The sequence below is a fragment of the Oreochromis niloticus genome, linkage group LG16 (genome assembly GCF_001858045.2).
Source record: "Oreochromis niloticus isolate F11D_XX linkage group LG16, O_niloticus_UMD_NMBU, whole genome shotgun sequence".
Classification (NCBI taxonomy): domain Eukaryota; kingdom Metazoa; phylum Chordata; class Actinopteri; order Cichliformes; family Cichlidae; genus Oreochromis; species Oreochromis niloticus.
The window spans coordinates 7275705-7294587 of record NC_031987.2 but is presented as its reverse complement, the minus strand read 5'-3'; the positions used below and the strand labels follow the sequence as shown (position 1 = coordinate 7294587).

General features: G+C 39.0%; 1 protein-coding gene across 4 annotated transcripts in view; it reads left to right on the top strand.

The window, feature by feature from the left end:
* The window catches only part of LOC102081047 (nck-associated protein 5), a 104463-nt gene that overhangs the window by 25168 nt on the left and 60412 nt on the right, over positions 1–18883 (top strand). For all 4 annotated transcript variants that reach the window (XM_025903604.1, XM_005463336.4, XM_025903602.1 and 1 more), the window contains exons 3-6: positions 5087–5177; positions 8083–8253; positions 14404–14472; positions 16801–16839. In XM_025903604.1, the coding sequence (XP_025759389.1) occupies positions 5087–5177; positions 8083–8253; positions 14404–14472; positions 16801–16839 (370 nt within the window). The remainder of the gene's footprint in view (positions 1–5086; positions 5178–8082; positions 8254–14403; positions 14473–16800; positions 16840–18883) is intronic.

Below are 18883 nucleotides of genomic sequence, written 5' to 3'. Positions count from 1 at the left end.
ACAAGAGCTCGTTATGACAGAGTCAGACAGGGCGAGTGCTTGTTTTCTTGAGAGCACTCAGCTGCACATTATATATTTGGAACACGGCCCACAGAGAGATCTGTAGACCCACTTTCCCTTCAGCGATGGAGAGATGACTCGTGCAGCTAGCCTCATTTCAAATGACCAGCGGTCAGTCGGATGCAGCGTGGCGTGAGGGAGAACCGATTGGGAAGGAAGTGGAGGCGGTAAAAATATTAAAATTGATAAGAGTAACATGAATTTTGATGGGAATCAGGTGGACCTCGTGAGGAGCAGATGTAGTCTTATGACAATTGGACTTTCCCTTTATAACCATGCGTTTCTGGCCCAACTGTGACCCACATGTTCTGACACTGACTCAGGGTGAGTCTGCCAGTTAGATATTAGGTGTGTGGGAATATTTGAGCCACACCTGGCCAATTCAATACCTGAAATAACCCTCAGCAAACATAACGTATGAATTTTGGTCTACATAACATCTGGCAGTACTGTAAGTGAGCCATAAGTCCTAAAGATGTGAAGTTATAACTGGATAAGTCGCCAGTATAATTTTATGTCACTTTCAATTATATAAGATAAAACTAAACAGAAAATACTGGAGTCTTGACAAGCCAGTGACAGACTGGCAACCTCTTGCCCTATGACAGCTGGGAAAAGCTCCAGTTCCCTGAAATGGATAAGTCATAGAAAATCGATGGAAGATAAGATAAATTTGGGAAATTCCTGTGTTAAAGTGGCCAAAGAAGTAAACACAAACACTAAGAAAATATCTTAAAAGTAAAGAAGAACTCAAATAAAAACATATACAGAAAAAATATGTAAATATATAACACAAAAGTGTCTCATTACAGTTTTAAAAAGTTCCATGAAGAAAGATAAAAACTAACAGGCAAGCAAACCGAGTCCAAAACCACCAAAGGATGACCTCTTCATCCATCTTTTACACAGAAGTCAACAAGCCAAGTTTCAGGAAGACTATTAATTTTCCTAAGTGGTCACATGAGAGGCTGGGACTGTTGTGGAAGGCTGAGTTTAGCTTATTGGTGTGGCCCTCCACAACAGTCCCAGTCTTTTCCAATCGACAAGCCCCTAAGAAAAATGATTTGCCCACCCCTGAATCTGAACTTTATTTATCCTTAATGATGAACTTTAAGTTTCATCATAGCCAAAGGACATCTGTATATCTCTGTGACAAAACAGACCAAACTGCAGTGCTTAATGTTATGGAATGAGAATTAGCTGACTATCTATAATTGTCAAAATGTCAAAGTAAAAAAATAATTTCTTCCTCAGAATGTACTTATGACCGGGAAGTCACTACCGTACATATATATAATGTACTCCATTTGTTTTAAAAGAATAATCATGTGTCATTATACAAACTCACTCAAACTGCAGCGTTTGGCTTCATAACATGGTCGATTTTGCAGAGAGCATTCATCGTGTGGTCGCTCATGAATTTAATGTTTCATTGAATTTTCCATTTGGTGGATACAGTAAGATCCAAAGTGCTTCACTTAAAGCACCACAAGTGCAGCGTGGGTAGTACCGGCATCATTTTAACCCCCAACACTTTACAGCACTGATGGTCTGCTGAAGCTGTTGAGCAACATACATTGGAATCTGCATTTTACATCTGGCCTCACAGACAGCATGTATCCAGATCAAAATGCATTTCGTGGGCTTTAAACTCAAAGATTGCTCGAATTCAGTATCATCCCCTCCCACCACTATCCCACCCGCTGTTTCCATTTTGGCTGAGCTTGTTTCAGGTCAGTGGCAGTGACTGAAGAGAGGAATGCCAATGGAGTGCTCACAGTCGGCAGCCAGCGCTAATGGCTGTGCCACACACATCTAACAGAGGGAAAGGCTGGCCTGGAAGTGACAGGGCAAAATGTCACTGCATACGACATTACGGAGGCATGGTCAGCGTCCATCAAGCATACACAGCTCCAGGGGAAAACGATTACAAAATAACAGTCAAAAGCTACACGGATATAGCTGAAGCCCTTTGAAGAAATGTCAGCAGCACTTTTATGGATGGCTTGAATAAAATCAAACATTAAAGCAAATCAGTAATTGATTGTTAATTTGTCCTGCCTGTGGATACTCTCAAGATTCACATGAGTCAGCTGCTACCAGCCAAAAAGCTCTTTAAGACCCTTTGTTTTCCCCAAACTAGCAAGTTTTGTAAAACAGCTACACCACCAGATATGTCACTTCAAAAGATTTTACCCATTGGTATGTAGATTCCTGTTTCTGAAGCCTCAGCCTTTTGGTCAGCACCATATTAGCTTTATGTAGAATCGTGTGGAGCTTGATAGTCAAGGCTCCTACTGGGTTAGTCATCAAGGTTTATCTTAGCAGCTGGGTGTTATTAACGTAGGCTGGTACTAGGTAGCTACTTCTGTTATTGATAGGAAGACAACGTGGAGGTAGAGAGTAGAGCAAGGCTTTAGCTAGGGATTAGTGTTGGCTAGCATTAGCCTCTTTGCTCACGTGTCATATTTGCTGGGATGCTCATCTTGGCTAAAGAAAAACAGACTTAAAACAAAATGTGCTAATCAGGACAACTGATTTCTTCAAGTGCCCTTTTTTCCCTTTGTTTGAATGTGGATAGGACTGATGACTGATAGGACGAGATGGACCAGGAAGTCAGTAGCCAAAACTATTGCTGCTAGCTAATACACCAACTGTTTAGAGTATGTTTTAGTTTGTCATTTTTAGATGGGCAGGACTGTATTTGGATAAGAGGGTACCACTGAAGTGATGCTAGATAAAGTTACTGTAGCGAATTAGCAAAAAAAAAAAAAACATGGAAAGAAAATTAACTAATCCAAAAGACATGCTATCTGACATTTGGTTGTTAATCAGGAAAGAACTGTATATAGAATAATTTTTTTAAAAAAAAAGAGGAATTAGCAGAATTTAAGGAAGTAGCTAATGCAAGTGCTGACTAGCTACCTTAATTAACAGGGGGAAAAGCCTGGAAACAAAATCCATTATACAGAAAATCTATATTGTAGTGCCATCTTGTTTTTTTCAAGATTGATGGAAACATAATTGGAATAGCTTAGAAATGGAAAGTTAGTAGCTATTGCGAAGTGGAAAAACTTAATGGCCGACTGTGTTTACAACCGTGTAGCAATGCCCTAATAACATCTCTTTTTTGTGTTTTTTGACGTTAACATCATGTTATATTGTAGAGGACCTAAAACATTATGTCTTGTTATTAGTTGTGGAAAACTGTCCTCTCAGTGGCAGCTCATGCAACTTATGTCAAATTCTCATGCTGCCAACATATAAATTATAAAGTGTGGAGATGTTCTATTAAAGATCAGCTGGTAACAGCTTCACATTCCCTGTTCTACACCTTTGCTTCCAATTAGTGAACTTCATTACTGTGTCCAGCAGCCTGGAAAAGTTACATTGTACTGCAGACATGTTAATGTCTCTACTCACTATCTGCCTTATCATTAACTTTTAAATTAAGGAGAATTTGGTCAGTGACCCAAATGTTAAGGTGTAACCCCATTATCAAAATTTAAACAGAGGATGGAGTCTTAGTCTGAGGTTAGTTTTAATATATGAATGAACAAAAAGTAATAACAACTATATTTTTCCAGTATGTCGGTCTCCGAAATGTGTTAATTAAATTGTTTTTATAAGCTGTATTAGCTTTATGAGTTAAGGGGTACAGCAGGTCATCTAATAATCAGAGATTAAGATTGGTTGTTTGATCCACAGCTGCTCCAGTCTGAATGCCAAAGTATACTTGGGCAAGACACGGATCCCTGTGTGAATGTTAGCTAGAGAGCACGTAGAAAAGACATAGAAAGAAGACTGCTGGTATGAATGGGTGTGAATGCTTGGAGTACTCCAGTAAAATTTAACAGTACTATATAAGAACCAGTCCATTTACCATTTACCGTCAGTGAGGTGGCTCATCACTTTGGTCGACTTGGGTTCTTTTAAAGTTTTCCTGGTACCCACATGATGAATCCAGTGATCAGTCTGACTTTCCTTCAAGTTTCAGTGAGATGTGTTGTTTATGAAAATTTTGGTTACTAAACAGTTGTCCTATTGGTTAATCCGCTGCCTGGAGCGGGTTCAATGACTTAGACGAAACGGATGCTTGGTTAGGAATTCTTGTTGTCACATGTAAATGCAGTTGATTCAGAGTAGTGCAATTTTTCAATATTAAGAGGTTAATGTTGTAAAATTGTGCATTTTAAACTGATCCATGGTGGTTTCCTGAACCTAAACAAGTATTTTGTGAGAAAGGTGCAGGCTTAGGTGGGCATCAGTGATGTTCCCTCCTGCACCTGTGTCCAGTATGTCCAGTTGTGAGAAGAGTCTGAAGCGTTTCCTGCTCTGTGCCACATGTGAGAAAAGGAAACTTTATGCCCCGACCCTGTTTGGTGATCATGTGTGAAAAATGTAAAACACCACAACAAATGGTATTTGCTGTCAGCGGCTGAAAAGTCTAGCTGTATCCCTGACACCAAAATGCACCTTATGTGTATCTCAGAGAAGTTAGGTTTTTTTTTAACAGCACTGCAGAGACTGAGTTTCCTACATAGGCCTATGCTCCCTGATTCTAACCAGTGATAGCAGGGTAACATGGAAAATGGTAATAGGGAACAAGATATAAAAACTATTTCCCATTAAACTGATGCTAGATTTTAAGTCATGAGTTTCACAGAGCTGCGAGCAGGGATGTAACCTTACTCCCTTTCTTCAGCAGCCTCCTCCTTCCACTTCTGGAAAGAAACCAAGTCAATTGAGAGGCATAGAGGTATAATCTCTCTAGTTTTCACTGGGTCTCCTCCAGGATGAGGGGTGGAGGGGTCCGGGCGGTGCTTGAACCCCTTCAGCTGGCTCAAATTGATGTGGAGGAGCAGCAGCTATGCCATAAAATGTCTATGGTTAAAATGTATTCTAAAATATAAATTATCCACAATAATAATTAGCCTTTTACATGTCCTACAACACTTAATTGCAATTAATTCATCTCATTAAGAAGATTATATTTTAACAGGTTTTTTTTTATTCCTAACCACAGCATGGAGGAGACGGTGCGAACGCTACTACAGAACCAGGACTCACTGGAAGGGCCCAAGGTGGACCCACTGGACCTTATGAAAGCATACAAGGTACTCAACACACTTTCAGTCACAAGTTCTTTCTTTCAGGTATGAAAGTTTCAGAAAAATCTGAAATATTGTGAAACAGACAAATTACCAACATTATTTGCAACAATGTCTTGAACTCTAACAAGAAAATAAATTAACAGATGATATTTTTCATTTTTTATATAGCTGAAATACACGGGGTGATTTACTTTTAGATACACTATTGATCTCACTTTAAAATGCCTTTTTTGTTTTTAATCAAGTTTATAATACATTTATGCTTTGTGTAGAAGTGGGTGGTTGATGTGGTTCATTTTCATGTGTTTGCTGGAGTATTAAAAAAAAATTAATGGACACTTGCTGGGATGATGCATAGTTTTAAAACCTGCTGTACGCATTGGAATATTCATCCATGCAACTGCATATGACAAGGGATCAATGAATACATTTTAAATACTTTTTCCACACAGTCTTTTAAGTCTTTTTAGATATTCATGTTTATGAAAAAATATCGTGTTTATGGTACTACCAATAATGATGCAATAGTTTAGCTTGCGGGGGTCTGCGTTGTGTCTCCAGATAGATCCAAGTCCCCACAATGCAATCATTTTTTTGTGTTGAGGGGACACAGAGTCACACATGCTCAAGATCTTCAGCTTTGATGTTGTTTATGAGTAATGTTGGTGTGGCTGAATGTGCAAATCACAGGAGCTAATGAACCATATAGCAAATGCAAACAAGTCTCATAATTAGTAATCTCAGCGTTATCCATCTTCTGTCCTTTTCATACTTCAATCCATCTTCTCCTGTTTGAGTCAAAGCTTTTTTAATGTTTGCATTCTACAGTTTTATACTAATAATGCAAAGTGAAAGATGATGCATCATTGCATTAAGGGCCAGCCTCATGTGCAGGCAGTTTATCATCTATGAGTGACACTCCAAAAAACACATTAGAGTGCAAAACGCATGAAGCTTAAAGTGCTTGAACTGTGTGCATCAACCAAAACAATGATGGGAAAAAGAGAAGGCTGTCCTACACTGCTACATATACTCCATATACTGTATGCTATCTTCTTCTTTCAGCGCTCACTTTAGTAGTCACTGCAGTATTTCTAGGATCTTTTTGTGTCACACCATCCCCTGCATGTCCTCCTTCACTACATCCATGAACCTCCTCTGAGGTCTTTCTCTTTTCCTCCTTCCTGGCAGCTCCATATTCAACATCCTTTGTTCAGTATATCCTTTCTCCCTCCTCTGCACATCTACAAACCATCTCAGCTTTGACTCTCTAACTTTGTCTCCAAATCCTCAAAACCAAAGCTGTCCCCCTGATGTATCTGTTTCAAACTTGTGCATCCTGGTCACTCCCAGTGAAACTCTGAGCATACAGTACTGTATACTCTATGTTGTAAACTCCATTTACTCTTTAACTGAGTATCAGTAAAATGATAAAAACAGCACAGAGGCAGCTCAGCTCTTTTTAAGGTCTTAACTTATATCCACTGAAAGTGTGGGAATTATTTTCTCTGACATGGATTATCACTAATCTCAGACTAAATACTTTTCCCAGTTGAAGTTTAATTGAAAGTTTTCATTTAGTCTAAGACTATGTTTGATCCATGACTGGGAAATAGGCTAAGTGCTACTTATTTCACTGCTAAATATGTTCTAATGCTATCTAAAGAATAGGGTCAGTTTACTACTAACATGTTCTTATTCCTGACTTTCCTAGAGTAGCTTTGCATGATTCACAGTTCAGAATAATCCTTACATTACATAATTTTCTCTGGGATTGATAAAGTATTCTGATTCATACCATAATAATAATAAAATAGTAAAACAGAAAAACCATCTTAAGTGTTGTCAAGAGCATGTCAGAGCAACAGGAGGCAATATAACTCTAACCGTGAAGAAACGTTGACCAGTCCAGTCCACATACAATAACATATTCTAACATGTAAAGAGGAGATAAAAGCACAAATCTTTTTGTGAGATTATTTTTTAGGGGCACATTTGTGGTGAAGAGAGTGGAGAGAGGGAAGGCACAAACTGTGGTCATGTAGCATCCACTGAGCTAAACTAGCACCCCAAAGGTGCACACCTTTGATGCTGACTTTATTCGCGTGTAAATGCAGAAACTGAATCTTTGAAAATCTTCACTGTGGCAGGAGTTTGTGAAAAGCTCAGTTTTCAGTGTCCAAAATGATGTTCACGTGTCGGCAAAAGTCCACAGCACACAGAAAAAGTGCCAAAATACGTGTGTATGAGTACAAACAAGCCATTATAGCCCTGCCCCCTTTATGGCAACTTTATTCTTATTGGCTGCCCCTCGGAAACAATATGTGGGTGGGGTTTCTGTGCTCATAGCCAAAGCTGTGTGCCTTAAATGACCATAATAGAGGTATCTCATCTCTATGACATCATAGAGAGCCAAGATTGGAAAAAAATGTGTGAAACTGAATGTTTAGAGCAGTGTGCAGTCTGAGCTTTTGTCTCACAGGGATTACGTCTACATTCGTTGACCTTATTATTTTAAATTTTAGCCATGTTTAATATGAAAATCCACCCCAGTTACAGGTAATATGAGACAATCAAAAAAGGAAAAAGCACAGTGGGTCTAATTTAAGTGTAGATAAATGGCATGGAGTTCCCCAAGACTCCATTTTGGAGCCTCTTCTTTTTAATGTCTACATAATCCAGTAGCCTAGAGCACTAGCTGGCACATTTCAGCATAAATAATAGAAGTTTAATAAATCTTTGAAGTGAAGCAAAGCAGCTTTATTTATGCAGTGGCTGCAGCTCTCGGTGTGCTGCTCATCAAGATTTATTGCTCTTATAACTGGAGCTTTATGGAATATGGAGCATTTAGTTTTCATCTCTTTGTGACTCCAAGGCATGCATGTTTGATATGCTCTCTGCTTTCCAGGACAAACTCCTGGAGGAAATGTGGAAGCAACAGGACAGTCTGGAGGGTCCCATGTCTGCCACACCAACAGCAGAGATGTCCACCTCACCCGAGGCCGGTGGTGGCGACGGCGCATCAGAGGACAATTCAAAGGACAGCAATCCCCTGTTGGAGCGGCTCAGAGCGCTCGAGGTAATAAAGTGGATTGCACGGTCCAGTTCTTAGGCTTTGCCCACAACTTTTCACTTTCACCATTCTGAAATGTCAGACTGAGAAATATATTTAATTAAAAGTATTACATTTGGTGGTTAGAAATAAACAGGTGGCATTGGATGAACATAACTCTGACTGCTGTATCTTTATGTAGGAAGGGTTATTGAGTAGGTGTTGATGGTTGAAAAATTATGTGGTTGTAGGGCACCCCTAATGCTTTCACTGTGACCGGTTAAGAATACAAACTATGTGTTAGTTTTTTCCCACTCTCAAAAACAGTGAGGTCAACAGCAGGTCAGCAGATTGTGCTGTTATAGCTTCAAGATGCCATTCACAAGGTGTCAGACAACATTATGTGGTGATGAAATGTAAAAGTGTTAGCCAAAGCCAAGGGTGCTTTACATTATTAAGGAAATCAGAAGAAAAACTCAAATCTCCCAGAAGCAGGGAGCATTAAACACGTAGTTTTTAAATGTCTATGTTATTCAGTTCAGCCTCTTAACACAGAGTTCCTCCACCATTATAAAAAGAAAATGAAAGCAATGCTTCTTAAGACCTTCTTACGCCATAAGAACCGAGACCCATTTCTCCTTTAATTTATAGAGAACATAAAACAGAGCAACCATGGGATTCACATGACACTGAAGTTAATTTCTTTGGATTTTTGACTTCTGGCCAGAAAACACAAGTAACATGAAAAAGTCACTTGAATTTGGGATTTTCAGTAATTATCAGCAGGGTTTCTGTCATACCCAGCAGCTGCTAGCCCTAAAATTAGCATTGGTTCATCTTATTTTCCTGTTTTAGGAAAGCTGTTTGATACTGGCGCTAAATTTTTTATTTTGGTAGGTAAGTCACATTTATATATGTGCTATATATATATATTCAGCTGGAGCTGAAGAAGTTAAATTTGATGGGTGGTGCATAGTTAATTGAAAACAATTAAAATTAGGTCTTGTAAACCATTTGGGTGTGTCATTATGTGGGACACCACAGAGCCTGTGGACAATAATGGAAACAGTTCGGTTTCTCTGTGATTGTTGAAGGTTTTTAAGTCCTTATATGAGCACTGCTGATAAATAAAGTTAAAGACAAAAGTGGCATTGTTGGTTTTCTTGTGTTATAAATAATAGTTTTGTTGATCTTTAGAAAATCCAGAGTTTTACCAATAGCGGTTTTCACAGATAAAAACAAGATGAAACTATCATTAAATATAAAAATATTTAATGAAAGAGTGAAAAGAACCAATACTATTTTAACTTTAGATATTTAGCTCACATCAGTCTACTGAGGTTCAATAATTCATCAATTTTTTAAAATTAAACAAGCTTTTGAGTAAAGCCTACGATACTTTCTCTTCATGCTGGAGGTGAGAAATAAATATGAGAAAACAAGTAGAAATAATCAAAAAACAAGTGTTGGGACCTACAACGCTACAGTCACACTGGCATAAATAGTGGTTGGCAATTGAAGCACAACCAGAATTACCAAAGCTGCGATCTCATTGCCTCTGAAATGGCTGCTTTGAAGACAAGATCAGTATTGCAACCAGTCACAGTCAGCCACCATCTTCAAAGTGACTTTGGTGAGTCCGAATGGCAATAAGATGCGTTCATTCTGTGATTTAATGGGGTCAAGCTGGCAATTACATGCAATTTGTTTGTGATAATAAATTATTAACTGTGAAAAATTTGTCAGCATCACATATCTGTTTTCATCTTTTGCAAATCTGTTGTCCCATCTACATCCAAAGAAATTACCATTAAACATAAAATCACTACTTAAAGCCAGAACCACATCTTCCTCCAGATAGTGACAGATTTGCTGCAGGGCGGGAGCCCAGCAAACTTGCTATCACCTTGTAATAGAACGATGCGTTTGAGTGTGTTGAACGATCAACCATCTAGTTTTCCTAGTCGTAGGGTGGTTGCCATCCTATTTTTACTCTGATGCAACTCCATTATTGTGTAATAGTAGAACTATTTTAGTAGTATAGCACCCCCTAGTGTTACAGACCATGTAATTACACCCTAAAATAAATTAGTTTGATACGGATTTACTAACATATAGAAATTATAGTCAGTAGGAATATTTTTTAACCTATTTAAAAATTGATTTTCCTTTCATTTCAAAATTTAAGACTTTTTAATGACCCATGGGAACCCTATAACATCAACTTGGTTACACGTTACCTGTTTAGATTTAGATTTAGGGTCACATCTGCCCTTTTTGTATGGTTATTTAGTTATTTCGCATATTCAGAAGGAAATCCTGTTGTCCAATGGCATGTACAAGACTTGAAATTAACACATAAATCTTCTAGTTTCTGAAACTATGCTTTTTTAGCATGTGGACAATGTGCAGGCATAACCCTACCCCTACATGGTTTGCCAGTAACCTGGTGGATGTTAAGGGGTTAAATTGAATTGCTTGCAAATGATAATTAACAACCATTATATGTTGCTCAGAGCATCCAAGTTTGTATGGTGCTTTCATTTTTTTTTAAAAAACCAGTGAGCAAAGCAGAAGAAAAACAAGCACACACATCGTGTTTTGTAAGGCCTCTGTCCATCTTTGAATAGGACAACAAAAGAGGCTCTATTATGTTGAAGCGCGGTCCTAAGGGCACAGAAACTGCAGAAGACAAAGGAGTTATTCATATCCAGGAGGTGATAATTAAAAGGCTGACAGGGTAGTTAACATTTGGAGTCAGTGTTCCAGTGAATGTACAGTATGCCCCCACCGTTACATCTTCCCTGCTGAAAAGGTAATAGGACTCACCATCTGCTGAGATCTCGGGAAGCCATTATTGATGGAGCTTCTTTATCCACTGAAAAGCCTCACAGAAAAAAAAAACAGAGAAAAAAAAGAGTGAATTCACTCGGCTTTGCCTGTGTTGTTTTGTTGGCTGTGCAACACAGACTCACAGCAGTCCATGAAATACTCATGAAATTTAATCTGCTGCTGCTTCAGGGATACAAATTCTTCTTTTTTAATGGGGTTACTGATCATAGATTTCTTTCTTTTTTTAATTTAAATGAAGACAGTTTTCAAACTTAAGAGTATGAGTATCCTCCAAACTGAATATGAGGAAAAATAAGAAGCTTTTTTTTAATTTCATGTTGTACTATCTGTGATGCTTTCAGACAGAAGGACATATCCTACAGTTGAGTTCTTAGCCTTGAATGTTTTAATACGAGGCTAAGGTCACACACCTCAAGGTAGTAATAGAGCCCTAACAACACTAGCAAGGGCTAGGCACCAAGGTAAGGTCTAAAAAACCCCAGAACTCCAATAAAACTCCAAAAAGAAAACAAACAAACACCAGAACTACAAAAATATGACAGAGATTTGGCAAAAATCTAAATAAAAATGGACATCTTTGCAATGAAACCATTTGGAAACACAAGGAATAGACTGTAATGCTTAATGTAAATGGGTTGGCTTAATTTTTCAAGTTCAGAGGTTACCCTTTGGCAAAAAGTGACTCTGCAGAGCGCCAGGTAAAAAGACTCAAATTAGCCCTCATCATTAAACAATCAATTTCATTTATTAGGGCAAAAAAAGCTATCCACACCGACTTGGCCTTATGTGAAAAAGTAACTAACCCAACCTCCTTGTTAAATTATTAATTAACACATTTTTTTGAAACCTGTTGTATTAAGAAATGACTTAAATAGAAGCCCTAACCCTTTTTCACACATGGCCAGGGAGGTTTGGATAATTTATTTCCTTTAACAAATTAAACTGCTTTCTTTATTAACTCAAGTAATCTTTGCATGGCATAAACATTTGTTTGGTGATCTGAAACATGTAAGTGTGACAATTATGCAAAAGAATAAGAAGTCAGGACGGTGGCGGATATTTTTTCATGGCACTGTACAGTACGTGTGTCTAATTCTGCATCCAGCATGAGTTTAGTGATTTCCGGCATCAGTCCATGCAGGATTTACAGTGATATTTTAGTGAAAGTTAATTTTCCTTGGTAATAACCTGGTCGAAGCCTGTATAACGAGTTTGTCATTAATGGTCTTTTAGAATAAAGTAACACCTTAAATTGCATCAATTTTCCTGCCTACTCTGATGACCCTAAATGGATGATTCGGAGTGTGTTTTTGTGGCTTTCACGCTGTTGCTTCTTCATGGTAGCTGCCTTTATTTTATCCACATTGTAATTAAACTTTAATGTCAAACTGAAGAGTGAGAGAGAGAGACGCACATTAGAGAGTTTTCCATTTAGTTTCAAACTACTTTCCAGTCATTATGGCACACTTGGGCACCTTCCACATAGTCCACCACAGAAAATAAAATATTTGCTTTGAAAACCTCCAAAAAGTGAGAATATAAATAATAAAAATAGAGGGAACCGACTTTCTTCTAACTGAGGGGAACTGCTGAACTGCTCAGCTCCTCCACCAAATCTGAGTTTTCAGTGAAAGTTGACAGTTAAGTCTGAAACACTGATTGATGTGATAGTTTCTGCAGATCGACCAAGTTAACGGTGCACAAACAAGGACGAGGGAGCCCGACTGTAAGCACGCTGCCAAACATTTACAGCTTTGCAAGTGATTTATCTGTACATGCAGGATCACTTTGTGGGGGTTTAATATGTTTCGCAGATGCAAAAACAATTTATTTCAAGCCAGATTGATTGACACCTATAAACTTTTTTTTTTACTTGCAATCTACCGAATGACACATTAATCCATCAGGCTCATTTGTAAAGATGGTGTAATGCAACTGCAAGAGCAAGTGTGAACTCATAACATAACAGGCTGAAAGTTCAGTACCAGAACTTGGACACGCACAAACGCACAGCTTGTATTTGCAAACACTATAAGACATGCATAGGACTGTATGTACTGCGATACCAGCAGATATACTTCATGCAAGTATCAGTATAATGGCAATTCAGTCCAGTTCAGTTTATTTATATAGCGCCAAATCAAAACAACAGTTGCCTCAAAGTGCTTTGTATTATTAAAAAACATACAATAAGAGAGAGAGAAAACATAAACACACACACTGACACAGCCAAGCTGCACAAGACAAAGCAGCCAATGCCCGATAGATGCTAAGTTAGAGCTGACTAGCACTAACTTAGCATCTATCTGGCCACTCAATGGTTATGAAGCTTCAAGCTGAGTGTTTTGGCCATCTTGTTTTTTAAACCAGGTGTGACCAGCGAGTCTGACTGGTGGACTTCATTTCTAAGTTGACATTAGCCGGCGTGGCTCCTTGTAGATGCTTTAACCAAACGGGGAATTTAGGCACTTGGAGCAGAAAGTCACAGGTCCCTCTAACAGTCTATGTGAAGGACTGAGCTCAATGTGACCTCAGTCCTCTTCCAAAAGAGTCGGGGAATGTCTTATTTATTAAGTTAGTCAGTTTAGAAAATAAGGGTTTAAAACATGACAAAGCTATCTAACCGACATTTAAATGTCCAAAGTTCCCATTTTAAGAGTCAAGTAAACCGTTCCCTCATGCCTGAAGCCGGTAATCAGCATCATTTCAGCCGCTGAAATACTGTGTTGTTTACCTCTGCCTGCTGCACAGGGATAGAGGTGGTGTTGATCGGTGTGGGGTGAGTTCTTCTTTGAACTCTGTTCACTCCTGTGATCAGCCATTTCTGTGATCTTCTGTGAACTTGTTGTTCAGAGGAGTTGCCCACAGCACTAAGTGAAAACAAGCCAGCTCAGGTGGCCTGGCCTTTCAGATTTACGAGAATAATCACTTGTGTAGAAAGTCGCCCGCTGAGTTCCCAGAATGGTGTCGGGCCTGAACCTCTGTCAGTAATTGAATTATAGCTGAGGTACCTCAGGTCAGCCTCGCAGACACAGTGAGGGTCTGCAGGATTGAGTTGGGATGCCTGAAATTTAAAGCATCATTCATTTAGGACCATCTCTCTCCAGTGAAACCAACAAATCCAAGTGCTGCAGGGAGAGTACTGTCTAGATAGACAGCTCACCTCCATCCAGAGAAAACAGCATCACGACCTTTAACATTTCTCATAGTTCTGTAATTAATCACATTTTCTATCCTACATATTTTTGTTTATTTTCTTATTTATATGACAGTGCATTCATAAATTATTAATGCAGTTTGCTTGCGTGCGTTTTGTGTCTGCAGGCGGAAAACTCTGCTCTGTCGATGGAAAACGACAACCAGAGGAAGCAGTACGAACGCTGTTTGGATGAGGTGAGTGCTCCCACACTGCAGAAGATATACAGCATGTGTTTACAATGAAATCACACTTTTATTTTTCATGAATAATTAAGGCTTCTTATATTTGCACTGATTTGTACCACCAAAAATGGTCATTCTCCAGTAAATGGCATTTTTAGGGTCTGAAAAATTAAGCTGGTAAACAGTACCAACCCATAGTGAGTCAGTCCTCATAAAACCCTAAAAAGACTGCACATAAAAAACGGAAGTTACACCCTTACATGTTTAGCTCAGAGAGATCTAATGCTGGCTAGCTTGATTAGCAGGCTGCATCCATAGACTGTACTGGTGTAATGCACAGACAAAGTCATAAAAATGTATCAGGACATAATGAAACTCATCTGTAATTCTTAGCAGGTCTAAAAATGAAATAAAAACAACCTGAGATGAACAAAAGCACATGACATATGACACTGGGTCATTTATTGAACAGTAATCAAGCCAAAATGCAGAAGTAGGTGTATGATAGCGGAATGCTGAGGACGACAGACAACAGCAGTGATGCCCATCAGGTCTGCAAAGGGTTATAAGGTTCTTTCCAAACAATCTGAAGTCCATCATTCTCCAGTGAGAAGGATTGTTCTTGAGTGGAAAACATTCAGGACAGCTGCCAATCTTCCCAGGAGTGAACGTCCCAACTAATTTATCACCAAGGTCGGAACAATGTAACGCTCAGAGAGACTGCAAAAAACCCCACGTTAGATATATATAAATGTTAAAGGGGGGATGTTCTCCCATAGACTTCTGTGGGTTTGGACATCCTTTTGCAACCACAGGTGCCGCCTCCCTCGGTGGCCGTTAAAAGGAAAGCAAGTTTAGAAAAACCTCCTTGTGATTGCCCTGCAGTCTCCTGCAGACAAGTCAGCGTCTTCCAGCCAAACTGTTGCAGCCAAACCCGGCAACCTGCTAGTGATCAAAGCAATTCCAAGGAAGTTTTTGTGGCAGCACCACGTACCTGTTTGCAGCCAATTTCACCTAGCAATGGCCAGAAACCACTCTCCAACCAATCAGGGGATACCATTTTACTGAACAGGTGTGTGTGACTGAGGCCTGAGTTTGTCCTAATGCTGTGGATGCCCTGTACATACTCTGGACGCAGCTCACTGTGGTCATTTACATGCTGTTTTCACATCAACAACCTTTGTAATTCCAACCATCCCAAATGTAAATGAATATAGAGAGGAATATTTACTTGGAGTGGAAGATGAATTTCCCCCCAAAAAACCCCTAAAATGTCCACACAGTGCTGTCTACTTCTCAGGACTCCGACAGTCTTGTGATTGTAGCTACAGCAGGAGACGCACAAACACACTTAGTTTATTATGAGCACTGGTGGAGTCTACAGAGGGATGCCCAGATCTTTAATTGAAGCAGACAGACAGCAGAGCTCCTGGCTATATGGAGGAACGAGTCTCGGGGTTCAGGAGCACGGACTCTCACCTCTAACATGAGGCTGTCTAACTGCACTCCTTCGCTCTGACAGCACTTTGAAAGTCTCTCCATCTTTTCCTGCATCTCTCTCCAGCCACCACGACGGTGCCACTTTAGTTTTTTAGCAGCCTTCGCTAATGGGCTTGGTACCATGGAGATTGCTGCCCATGAGAATCTGGCTGAAGACAGATATTTCAGAGTTTCTGCTGTGGGATTAATTTCTCTGCTGCCGCCGCCGCTTCTGTTGCTTTTCAGTCTCATTATGCACATGATTTTTTTTTTTTGGGGGGAGAGGGAGGCGGGGGCATTGAGATGGTTTCCTGTCATCATCTGAATGAGCTGAGGCGAGGCGTTTTGATAGAAAGATGAAAGAAGTGGAGGGAAATAATTTTGTGGCACACACACAAAAAAAGTCAAAACATAGTTATTATTCCAGTGCCAAGATATAATGTATGCCTCCACTTCAGAAATCAAAATAAGCAGGAAAGAAAGCGTTTCAGATTAGTCCTCTTCTTCTTTTTTTAAAAATCAATCAACAAAACTGAGCTGAACTTTTTCTTCTTCCTGCAGAAATTCACACAGAATACAGAATGAAAAAGTTAGGACATCAACATTAACCATGTGTATATATTTTCTGTGGTCAGACATGCAGTAACCGCAGGCAACAGCTGTGTGGTTTCAACGAGCCCGACTCTGATGCAACACCATGTCAGTTTGTCCTCACGGCACCGTCCACGCCTCTAAATCCTCATTTTTGAACTTTATTCTCCGTCGTTTTACAATCTCTTTGCATGTCAGAGTCACAGAGTTCAGCTCTTAAAATAATGACCAAACTTTTTTAAACACATTGTTCCTTCTCGTGTCTTTCAGGTGGCTAATCAGGTGGTCCAGGCTCTTCTCACGCAAAAGGTTTGTACCAAAGCATCGTTAAACCAGTCGGTCCTCGTTATCACTCAGAAAGATGGTGACCGTCATAATGAGGGCTACCTAACATGAAGAAAGATTTACAGCATATGTCTCAGTGTCTAGAAATCACTGATATTTAAAGGCATTTTCACACATGAACTTTAGACAGTTTTCCACAGCTGTGGGTTTTCAAAGACAAACTTCACAGTGGTTTCATCCAGTGCCTACTATTCCCTTCCCCAAACTCATTTACTGTGAAGAAAGGGCATGCAAGTCAATGTTATTTACTTCTACAGTAGAGCTGACTAAAATATGTTTACTGTTGTAACCAGACTGTTTTTTCAGCTTCCTGTTAAATATTGCGCTTCACTGTAACCACTATACTATTACAGGGCAGCCACGTCTCCAAATGTAGACTTATAGAGTCCTTTTTGCGATTTCCCTTATAGTAAACCCACATGATATAACCGCACTGCTAAAGCGAGGCACAGCCACGTTCTGTGGACGCTAACCTCCAAGAAAAGAGGGCTACTACTGCAAGCACTGCTTATGTTGATATGATGGACTACAATTACTTCACCAGTGTGATAGAAACATAAAGGATCAGATTCTCAGACATTCTGAGTTCAAGCCTCGTCCTTGACCATAAACTTTTTCCAGCTTGTGTCTTCATTTATTTTTCCTTGTAGTCTGGTACTGGGCTTCATCCATGTCTGGGAAACCTGCTGAAAGATGTTGTCATGTTGGTTTTTCCTTTAATTTGTCATGTGTTTGTATATGATGGGTTGTTGGCCACACATATTATCAGAGGATGTGACCTTTGGCTGTAGGAAATGTTTAAAACAGAAGCATTTTTCAATATTTTCTGACATTTCCTAAGCAAAACAAATTAACTGTGAAAATAATTGGCAGATTAATGGATGATGAAAATAATAATTAGCTACAGTCCTAATCCTTCAGTACAGTTTTCACAAAGAGTTTCTTCATATTAAGACAAATACAAAAACACAGTATATTAACATAACACAGGTTATAACAATGATGATAAAACACACAAAATAAAAGCTATAAACTCAATTAAAACCTGCTGATTGTTTCAACACCGAAATTCAAGCTCAGACATTTTTATAAGTATAATAATTACAATAATTTTATAATAATAATTTTATTCTAACACTTTGGGTAAACAAAGTGCTTCACATTTAGGATAAAATCCACAAATTAAATTGATTTGTGTCACATCATTGAAAAGATGAGATTTAAAACTTAAAAACTTCACAAATGCTTTGCTTCCAATTTTTTAGTTTTTACTTGTAGTCCTAAACCTAGGTCTTTTGTTTTTTTTCTGGGTGGTGACGCCAGTCATTCAGGAGAAAGTTGGCTCATGACCCTTGTGGCAACTATGAAATCACCTTTAATGCATAAGTTAGCCATGTCAACAGCTCTGACACAGCAGTACTAACTAACCACCCATGTTGTTCCATGAGAGCTTTACCATATTATTCGGACTAAAAGATGCACTTAAAATCCTTTAACTTTCTCAAAAATCAACAGCGCACCTTATGTATGAATTCTGGTTGTGCTTACTGACCTCGAACTGATTTTATGTGGTACACGGCGCTCAAAAATCTGTCAAAAAATGTTTTAATATCACTTTGGTAAGCTACGAAGCCGCACCGCTTGATGGATTGTCGGAGCATTACGGCTACCGTAGTCAGTGTTGCCAACTCCTCAGTAAGGAAAATCGCTATTGGCTGTCCTAAAAGTCGCTAGACGTCGCTAAATGACGTCATCGTCTAATCTGCTTAATTGGTCATGCCAATGTAATTGCAACCTCCGTTGTAGGAGAGAAAAATAACATCGTGGAAGAGACATAATGTGAGTTAAAAACGTCCTAAATGAATTTAGAATTTATTTAGAACTACAAATTAAATTTCTTTTAGCAATTATTGTTTTTTTATGTCACAATTCCAACCCTGCTCCTTTATCCAGGCTTGGATCGGCAAAAGTGACCCGAAATAGGCACTCTGGTGGAGTTACTTTGTGT